This window comes from Pteronotus mesoamericanus, unplaced genomic scaffold (assembly GCF_021234165.1).
Source record: "Pteronotus mesoamericanus isolate MK-2021 breed Mesoamerican mustached bat unplaced genomic scaffold, CSHL_Meso_final contig_591, whole genome shotgun sequence".
NCBI classification, from domain to species: Eukaryota; Metazoa; Chordata; class Mammalia; order Chiroptera; family Mormoopidae; genus Pteronotus; species Pteronotus mesoamericanus.
This window is the reverse complement of record NW_026555208.1, coordinates 608,905-619,624: the sequence shown is the minus strand read 5'-3', so window position 1 is coordinate 619,624 and position 10,720 is coordinate 608,905. Positions and strand designations below refer to the sequence as shown.

General features: G+C 37.9%; 1 protein-coding gene across 1 annotated transcript; it reads left to right on the top strand.

Annotated features, from left to right (window-relative positions):
* The first annotated feature begins 4,707 nt into the window (after positions 1-4,707).
* LOC129076384 (hemoglobin subunit beta) lies at positions 4,708-6,082 on the top strand. Its single transcript, XM_054580559.1, has 3 exons — positions 4,708-4,880; positions 4,999-5,221; positions 5,846-6,082. The coding sequence occupies exons 1-3, from the start codon at positions 4,789-4,791 to the stop codon at positions 5,972-5,974; spliced, it is 444 nt and encodes a 147-aa protein (XP_054436534.1). The 5' UTR covers positions 4,708-4,788; the 3' UTR covers positions 5,975-6,082.
* The last annotated feature ends 4,638 nt before the right edge of the window (positions 6,083-10,720 follow it).

Sequence of the window (10,720 nt, the reverse complement as noted above, 5' to 3'; positions counted from 1 at the left end):
CTTCTTGATTCATTTCAGCTATTTTATTATTTTTACTCCTCTGGGGGAATGGGAACATCCCTGAAGATCTTCCCACAGGGAGCTCTTGTGTCTTGTATAAGGAGGTCAAGGGAAATAAGAAAAGGAAGGGAACAAAACACAGTTATTAAAGGATGACATTTCTACCTCCAAAGCATAGGAATTTTCTAGGAGTTTTGAAATGGAGAGACGATTCAGGCATTACAGGGACTCTGTGGGGGATGTGAAACCTAAGACATGGCCTTCAGGCAATGCTCTGGTCCATTTCCTGTAATTACTCAGAATATACTGTGCTCAGTTAGAGACATAATAATTGCTCAAGACACTGTTGTTCTTTGTTTGTTTGTTTTCTACTTCTCTTGCCTATACTCTGTAACCCACAATACTGGACTCCATCAAGTCTTCCTATTCTAAGATATAGCCTACCTCTCTCACTTTTACCAGACCACCTCCCAAACTAGCCCCCAGCCACTTGCTTTCAGGCAAAGTTTAATACTTGAATATAACTTGTGACCATTTGAGACTCTGGCTTCAATGAACTTTTCAATATTGCTTAAGGAAATCTTTCCTACTCTGTCCCCATTTCTCACATTTCTTTTTATCCATCACCCTCACACTCCATGCTGTAGAAACATTTCTGACTATTCTGTACTCTCCCACATGAGTACTGTGCCTTAAGTCCTTCTATAGGCAGTGAAAAAATATTTATTAAGTGATATAAGTTAATGAGTAGATAATTATTCTTTGTGTTAGAACTCTTGGGGTCAGAGGGCAGTCTGAACAATAGAACATGGCACAGAGTTCCTTGGGAGTTGAGGATACAATATACTATGGAGAGGCATGTAGGAAAGTAAAGTACTGATCAACATTTGCTTTCTGATCATAGGTGGTAAAACATCTTTGAACAATTTCTAGAACCTTCTAACTTGTACACATTTCTTTAAATCTGTATCATTTCCTGTTAATTAATTTTAGACTTGACTACCTGAAACAGAATCTGTTGCTTTTTTCTGTATGAAAGTGCTTTCATAAAAACTCTGCTTGTATTACCAGACATAGACAACACATTATAGTTTATTGTTTCACTACCATATTTTGAATCATCTGAGAGCAGAAGCTTTTTATATTTATTTTTTCCTTCTCAGGTCATTGTTCATAGTAGACGCTGAGAACTGTTCATATCTGAGTAGGTTCTTTAACAACCATTGACTCACATCCCAGAAACAGAGACACCTTGGGGAAATATTAAGGAGATTAGTTCCACATTCTTGATTACCAAAAAGTCCTTGTGAGAATCAGATAGAAGAAACTTACAGAGAATTTGAAATAGAATAAGAGAAATTGTGGGTTTCATGGTCTGGAAAGGAAGAAACAAAGTACACTTCTTTCTTCAAAATGATCATGAAAAGAACAAAAATATATAGAGACTTACTATACCCTTTTTTGTTCTTTTACCTCTGGAAATAACCAATGAATCTAGACAAGAAATAGGGCCTAAAATTTCCAATACTGAAGAGAAAAATTTGACTTAAAAAATGAGTTAAACTATCTTATTTCTAAACTATCCTGTGTTTATGTTCTTTTTTCTATGAATTCTCTTTTCAGAGCATTTTTATTTTATTTAATTTTATTAATTTAACTGAATTTTTTAAGAACTTAAATAAAAATAACTAAGAGGTTTTGCATCTGGGAAAAAGAGGAAAAAAAAAAACCCAAAACAACTGTGTTCAGCCAAAAAAACTATAGATTAAATTGCTGCAATGGTATTCTTGGGGAATTTAGGATCCAACACTAAAACATATAAAAATGTGTTCTAATTGAATGCAATTTTTTAAACAAATGATGAAACCACATATCTCTGGACAAATGCCATGATTCTCTTGAAGGAAGTTGATATATATCCTCTTAATCATACTCAGACTAGGCCAATTCTGGTATAGAACATTAAGAATTAGGTAAACTTGACAGACTGGGGTAAAGGAAAGGAACTTCTGGAGAAGTGATGTGTGTGTGTGTGTGTGTGTGTGTGTGTGTTTGTGTGTGTGTGTGTGGTGTGTTCAGCGCTCAGTGGGGCTGGAATCAAAGTAAAGCAGATATCCTGTAGTTGTAGCTTTACAGGACAGATGTAAAGTCATAATGGTGAAGATGACAGTGAGCATAAGAAGTTTCCAGAACCTTTGAATGCTGATTTGGATTTGAGCCTGAGGTTCTGATCATAACCACAATTATCAGTATTTATACTTTTTACTTTTGTCTGGTATGTCTGAGCTTTTGGTGTCTCATTATGGCAGACTTTTCCTTATAAGGTTAAGGGAAATGGAAGGAAAAGTCTGTTTCACTCTTAAATCATATGAAGTAGCAACAGTGAGAGAAAGCAGAACCCCTGTCCTGAATCCAGGATGATGGTAGCTGTAGCACAAAAGAGTGGCTCATAGTTATTTGTGGCCAGAGAAAACTTAAGGAAAATAACACAACAGAAACATTTAGGGGAACCATTTCTGAGAATAGGGAATGGTAGAGGAAATATTTAAGTAGGAGCTAATTTCTGTCAATCAAGATGTCACAACTTGTAAGTTTGAAGTGGCTCTGTATAAAAAAAAAAGTAAATGTATTCTATACTATTATTTAGTGAGGTATTTGAATTTTCCACAACACTGAGTTATTGAAAAACACATGTCCAAACATTCCCTAGATCTCTTTACACATACATAAGCCTGGCCTCTGATATCAATGATTTGAAACAGAGTTTTGAAAACAATCTGAATGTAAAAAATGATAAAGCTAACGAAGGCTTAAATATAATAAAGTGAAACTCAAGATCTAAAGGTCAAAACCAATGGTGTTTTTTGTTGTTAACATTTAAAACATTTAAAAGACCTTTTTCCAAGAAGTCAGCATGTGGATTTTTCCCCCAGTAAGATTCTCTTTGCTTCAGGGTTTTAGAGAAAGATGAATATAAATAAAAAATATTCAAACTCTCTCTTTTTGGGGGGGCATTTAATTCTGAACTTGTCTTCAAATAGGCAGATGAAAACCAAGCCTTTCCTTCCTATTTAAGAATAATCAGAGTGAGCTTGTTCAGAAGTATTTGCCAGGGCTTGGGACAAGTAAAAGGGGTGAGTTATTTTTATTTATCTAACAATAATGAAGTAAGAATTTCAGGAAATGGAGGAATGGAAGCAGGGTTTTATGAATTTAGTTGGAATAACTAAAAATAAGAAAGTTCTTTTCTTCTGGTTTGCCCACCTAAAATTGTTTTTTAGTTGGATTTTCAGAGTGTTAGAGCTGAACGGATGTGGGATTTCTGTTACATATGTGTTACAAGTGATGGCAAAAGAGAGAGAAAGGTGATTTGGGACATCAGGACAGCTGAGTCTATGGTAGGAGAAAAATGGAAAGTAAAAAAGCAAAAATATATGGCCCTTTTCTTACTGGAAGGAAATGAAGATTCAGGAAGGAGGAAAATGCAGGAAGTGGAGATGATGCAAATAAAGGAAAATAGCAGGGCCTTTCAGAGAACTCAAAGATCCTGTGCTGAGTTCAGAAATACTTGCTGCTTTTGATCTTTTCATTGCACTTTTAATAGTAAAAAGAATTCTATACTTCAGACTTTGTTCCTAGCCTGAAAAGTTAACAAGATTAATTACAGGGGGAAAAGGAACTCCAAAGAGGGTGAGAGTGGGGTAGGATGGGGCATGTGCATTAGAAAAGCCGTAGAGAAAAAAGAGTAAACTTTAGTAAAAGAAGGTTTAAACAAACAAAATATTTAGGGAAAGTGAGACTATGGGTGATGAATTTGAATCAGGAAATGATTATGCACACAACATTCTTAGTGGCCTATGGAAAAAAGTAGCATGAACCAAGACTGGACTTCATTTCCATTTCCCCACCTCCTCTTTTAAGTCACAGAGACGCTTCTCTGTTCTCTCAGAGACTTTCCCAGGTCCGTCCAGGATGAAACAAATTATAAACGTCCCTGGCTAGTCAGTGAAAACATTTCTTCCTTCAAGTCACTAATGATTTTAGGTTGTAATTGATTTTTCATTTATTTGTATTTCTTACAACATTGAAACATCTCTGCGTTCTCATCTGTGAGTCCCCAAATCTAGTAGGGTAACTATTTCATTCTTGATTCATATTCACTTTATTTTTCATTCATCATTTATTTGGTTATGTGACTAAATTAAGAAAAAGTAAATGAATGAGTAGATATTTTCTTACCAGAAGGATTTAATCAAAACAAAGAAAAGGAAGATATACTTAGAATTGGGGCAAATATTTCATCCAACTGTCCTTGTATGTCTTTTGGGCATTCTAAAGACACAGTAGGGGATCCATCCATATGCTCTTAAATTGAACTTAGTGGGCACTTCCCCTCCACTTCTTGAACTTTGGTTTCTTCATTTGTGGAAGAAGAAAGTTGAAGAGGCAATCTCCAAGTGATTCTAAAAATTAAGTAAGTAGATTTTCCAAGGAGGTTGATTCTAAGTAGCAATTTGTATGGCTGAATGGGATCTAGAAATACCTAGGGAGAGGGTTGAGAGTCTGAAGTCAGACTCATAAGCCAGTGTCAGAACTGCCAAGGACAGGTATGGCTGTCATCATTCAGTCCTCACCCTGCAGAACCACACCCCAGGCTGGGCCAATCTGCTCACAGGAGCAGGGAGGGCAGGAACCAGGGCTGGGCATAAAAAGAAGAGCAGGACCAGCTGCCATTTACACTTGCTTCTGGCACGACTGTGTTCACTAGCAACTACTCAAACAGCCAACATGGTGCATCTGAGTGGTGACGAGAAGGCTGCTGTTGCTGCCCTGTGGAGCAAGGTGAATGTGGAAGAAGTTGGTGGTGAGGCCTTGGGCAGGTTGGTATCCAGACATAAAGAGAGTGAGAGGAGGCTGGGCGCGTGGAGAGAGTGCAGTCCCCTGGGTTTCTGACAGACACTGATGCCCCCTGTTCTCTGTGCTGTGTTCACCCCTCAGGCTGCTGGTGGTCTACCCCTGGACTCAGAGGTTCTTTGACTCCTTTGGGGACCTGTCCTCTCCTGCTGCTGTGTTCGGCAACCCCAAGGTGAAGAGCCATGGCAAGAAGGTGCTTGACTCCTTCAGTGACGGTCTGAAGCATCTTGACAACCTCAAGGGCACCTTTGCTAAGCTGAGCGAACTGCATTGCGACAAGCTGCACGTGGATCCTGAGAACTTCAGGGTGAGTCTCTGGAACACTCAGTGTTCTCCTTCTTTCTTTTCATGGTCAAGCTTATGTCATGGGGAGAGGGTATAAATGTCAGGATATAGTTGAGAATGAGAAAGAGGTACTCTGGTTGCATCTCTATGGACTCTACAAGACAATTCAAGGTTTTTTTTTTGTTTATATGTTTTGTTTGTTTGTTTGCCCTCTGTGCTCACAGCCATTGTTTCTTCTAATACATTCTTGGTTTTTTTTTTCTTTTTGTTTTCTTCAATGTCCTCTCTTTATTTTTTAAACAAACTTTTTATTCTGAGTATTTAATTAAAAAAGTCCATTTAAAATGATCTAATACTTTCTTTCTTCTACCTCTTTCTTTCCTTTCAAACATGTTATTGCTTCTTTGGATGGTTATAAAAAATTGCAGTGATAACCTAAGTTCTGATGTAAGGCAGAAAAGGAGGAACGTTACCAAGCAAAAATTCAGGGTAATGTGGGTGGATTTCCGCCAATAGTAACATAAAAAATCTACCTATCTTTCTGCTTATATTCGAAAAGCCCAGCTTGGGGTGAGGATGAAATATTCTGAGTCCAAGCTGGGTTAGTCTGCTAACCACAACCATGCCGTTTGTCTTTCCCCCACAGCTCCTGGGCAACGTGCTGGTGGTGGTGCTGGCTCGCACCTTTGGCAAGGAATTCACCCCCGAGTTGCAGGCTGCCTATCAGAAGGTGGTGGCTGGTGTGGCCACTGCCCTGGCTCACAAATACCACTGAGCTCTTTTTCCTGCTTTGCCCCAGAGCACAACAACTGCACATGGAAATTTCATGAAGGGACCAGAGCATCTAGTTTCAGCTTAATAAAAAGCATTTATTTTCATTGCACTAGTGTTTTAAATTATTTCTGCGTCCCTCACTCAGGTGGCACATGGCGGGGCAAGGGATTTAAAATAAAAAGAAATGAAGGGTTCATAAGTCAGACCTCAGGAAAAGATATCTGTGTCTTAGACTCCATGAAAAGAGAGGTTGTAAATAACTAATATGTGGGAAACAGACCCTGCTGCTTATTCTTTGTTGCCTTCAGAAAAAGATTCAAGTTGAAGCTGAATTAGAAAGCTAGAATTTTGCTCTGTTTTATTTAAGTGAATTCTTTTATTTAGCCTATCTTATAAACGCCTTCTCTCTCTTCAGCTCTCCAGAACCCAACAGCCCTAAATCCACCCTATTCCTCTAAGATTTTTCTTACATGTTTTGCTGTCCCCATTGCTCCTCCTCCCCATCACTCTTATGCCAGTTCCCTCAATCATCTCCGGGAGATATGCTTGAGGGACAGGAAGCAGTGGGAGGTCCTTTCACTGCCTGTTCTCTGGAGCCTTTAATGGGCTGTATTTAGAAGGAGGGTGCTGCTAATATTGTAATAAAGATAGGACTGAGGGCCTTTTGTGGCTTGATATTCACTGCTGTCTTGAAACCCTGTCATGGGCTCACACCAAAGGAATCCCATTCTTCTCAGGATACTTTTGCATCCATATCCTGAACATGACAGGAGGTCTCTTCTCTTTCTTATCTTACCTCTGATGGCTTCTCTGCCTATATAGTGAATAGCATAGTGTTACCAGCAATAGCACCCCCTAATGTTATTTCCTCATTCAATAGCCACTTAGGTGGATGCTGGATTCTAGAAACAATATGTGAATTTGAAATGGTGGTTGTCTCTTCCTGTACTCCAATTCTGAATCTGCTTAGAAAGATATTGAAAGGAAGGCATCTAATAAGTGACTATAAATGAGCATGTACAGGTTTTATGAGATCAGAGAGTGAAGCCCTTAATATAATATTAATGATAATAGTATCTTTTTCAGAAAGAGAAAAAAAGGAGAATGGCATATGCCAAATCACTGATAATTATAGTAATGTGTTTGGTGTTCGGAGAATTTCAAGTAAGTAGCAAAGACAATTAAAGCCTCCAAGACAGGATAGGACAGAATAAGATAAGGTAGGATAGAATAAATATGGATATGAATTTTGATGAACACTGGAAAACATATTTAAAATTAAACATTTATATACAAAAAATACAATCTAGTCATTAAGCATGAGATGTTTATGTACTGTAAATTGACAAGTGAAGTGGGATAGTGTAGTAGTTTATAACATGAGCTTTGAAATCAAATTGTATTGAAAACAACATTACCATTTATTAGCTCTGACCTTGTAGAAATCAGTTATGTTTTTTGTACCTCATTTTTATTATCTGTAAAATATTCAAAATGATATCTATCTTATGGTGCAACCATAATGATTAAATGAGATAAGGTATACAAAAAAGTTTACTGAAACATCTCCCACTTTACAATGCCTGATAGATGACTTAGCAAATGTAATGAAATAGTGTTTTGTTAGAATTATTATGAAAAATAAAGGTAGAAGTGTTATCATTAATTAATATTGATAATAATGTCTAAAAGAAATTTTGTCTCATTAAAGAGAAAAAACATAACTAGAAATATTGTTTCTTGCACGGTACTATTCAACCTCTTGTATTTAGGGATCTGTATGATTTGTTCATTATTAAACAGCCCCAGCTCAGTGTATCAGCTCCAATTAGGAGGCTGAAATCAGACTGCAATTTGAAAGGAAACATTTAACTATAAAGGATTTTTAACTATAATTTAAGATTGGAGAAATGGAAGATTAGTCAATAAAGGGTAATGGGGACTCTAAAAATGTAATAGAAGAGATAGAGAGCAGCTCCACTTCATAGTTCTTAGACAGAGTAACCAATTAAGGAAAAATCTGGGAGGCATCTTTCTCCTGGGACTGATAGCCAAACCTCTTGAGAGAGACCATGACTGAGGCTTAACAGAAGGTTAAACAATTTTGAGTTTGCAAGGCTGCCCAGGGGAAGATGTATGAGAAGCCACCCACTGGGAGATGCCACATCAGCAGCATTTATTGAGAATCTTTTCCCTGGGGTACCAGCAGAAGCCACCCATATAAAATAACTAAATCTCAGATCTTTCTATAAAACTGCCTGAGGGTACAAGAAGAGAAGTGAGTCATAGAAAAATTCCAGAAGAACAACGATGTACTGTAAAGTCAATAAACAAGGTGTAAAAAGGGAGCCATTCACAGGAGGTGCTAGGCTGAAATGCTCTGCTGCAAAACCATGAGTGCTGGTGGAGGCTGGCACCACAGAAGCTGAGCTTCTTGCCATAGTCTGGTGCTACAGAGACAGAGATTACTGCAGGATCCTGCCTAGAGGATCACACCAGAACTAGGAGAAGAATCCCCTTCCTCCTCCAGGGCCTCTTCAGAACACACTACTGGCACAATTTAACATTTTGCTAACTAGAAAAGCCAGTATAACAATAAATGATAAAAAGTCTTCTTTAAGAACAAATAGAGAAAAAGAGATAAAAATATGAATAATAAGCTGGCAATAATACACATCTATCAACAATTACTTTAAGTGCAAATGGATAAAAAGCTTCAATCAAAAGACATGCAGTGCCTGAATGGATAAAAAAACATGACCTTTATATACTCTGTCTACAAGTGTTGGGAACTGTCCCTTCTGGTCTCAGGGACTGCAGCTTCGCCGACAGGCGAGAGAGCCCCAAGGCTGGAGCTGAGCAAGGAGGCCTTGGGAAAACAGGCCACTCAGGAGACAAAACCTGCCTCCCTCACATCACCCTGCTTGGCCAGGGAGGATGCCTGGTGAGTCAATGATGGGTGAGACCCTTTGATGGCAGGGGAAACCTAAGACAGGCACAGTCACATAGGGGCCATCAGGGAAGGACTTAGGGGACACAGAGAAAGGGCAAAAGATCCTCACCCCTCGGCTTTGTCATGGCAGGAGTCCTCATTCTATCTGAAAGAAGTCTCCTTATCTCTTGGCTGCTCTGCTCCACCCTCCTGGCTCAGGCTTGAGACAATGCTAAAGGCACATACAGCCCTAATCTGGATCAGGCAGTTCCCGGGGACAATTAGGCCTGGAAAAAGAATGGATTAAGTCCTTTGAAACTTACTTTGCTAAGAATGCCCTCGAATTGATGTTTGGGGTCGAGCATAGAATGTGATCAGTTTCCCAGGTTTCAGGGCCAAATGGGCCCACCCTGTCTACCAAACCCTGATTTGAGGCAAATCTCTAAGTTCTTTCACTTGTTATCTATGATCTCTGTTTTCTGTAAACATAGCCCTTTGACATCGATTGATGAGTTTTGCATCCATGCTGTATACCTCTGAGATATGGTTCTCAATGAAAACCACTTCAAGAGAAGGGCTTGGGGCATTCTCCATTAGAGGGAATCACCACCCCCTTTTCCTGTCAGACCGAGAAGTGTCTGGAATGACTTATTTTATTTTCCTCCATCTGCAGCAACCCAGGGGAACTCTGTGTGTGGTGCAGTACCTCCCTCATCTGGTGCCCGAACAGGGACAACCGTCATACAAGAGACTCACTTCAGGTCAGAAGACATAGATGGACTGAAAGTAAAAAGATGAAAAAAGATATTTCATGAAAATTGAAACAAATAAATAATAATTGAAAAACTACTAACTTCTTTGGAAATAATAAAAGGAAATCACTACTTAATGACATACTTAACAATTACAGACATCAGTGTTAAAATAATGTTATGAAAAAACTAGAAGAAAAATACAAAAGGATATATTATCTCAGGGATAAAAGAGGGCTTTGGACACAAAATAGAAACTCAACACAAAATAAAAACTCAAAGGAAGAGATAGATTTGTTTGACAATAAAAATATTTTAAAAGTTCTTTATATTAAAAATAAAACTCCATGAATAAAAGTAACAGGTAAATTGCAAAACAAAGTAAATTTATAAGATGTGTGACAGAAAAGTGTTTAGCATCCCAATATGCAAATTTCTCATTCACAAAAAAAAGCATAGAAAACTTTATGTTTTTCCTTATTTTTGTCTTTATTTTTATTGTTGACATCATTGAAGATGTCCCCATCTCTCCCACTTTGCCCCCCTCTTCCCAGCCTCCACTCTCCCTTCCCTCTGACCATCATCACACTGTTGTCCTTGTTAATGGGTTATACATATTTGCTCTTTGGCTAATTCCATCACCTTCTTTCAAAGAATACTTTAAAAAATGCATGTAAGTATGCTAAATAAATGGTAATTGCTAGTAAACTTCAAAATATTTTTTAAGGGATACATGTTTTGGTTTACATTACTGTCTCATGCAGTGTTCCACATTGTCAAAGATACTGGTGAGGCAATCAGCACCTCTCATACATTCCTTCTGGGATTCTAAAATGTTAACATTTCCTGAGTATATGTAACACATGCCCATAGCCTTTCTTACCAAGCAATTCCAGTTCTAGGAATTTATGAAAAAGAGAAATATAAAAATATATGCATATATGTCAGCACTACTTAAAACAACTTAACAATAAGGACTATAAAACAAAATTAACACCATTTTTATGGAAATTTGTAAAACTATAAAAATACCATTATTAAAGTATATTTCACTTATGGATAT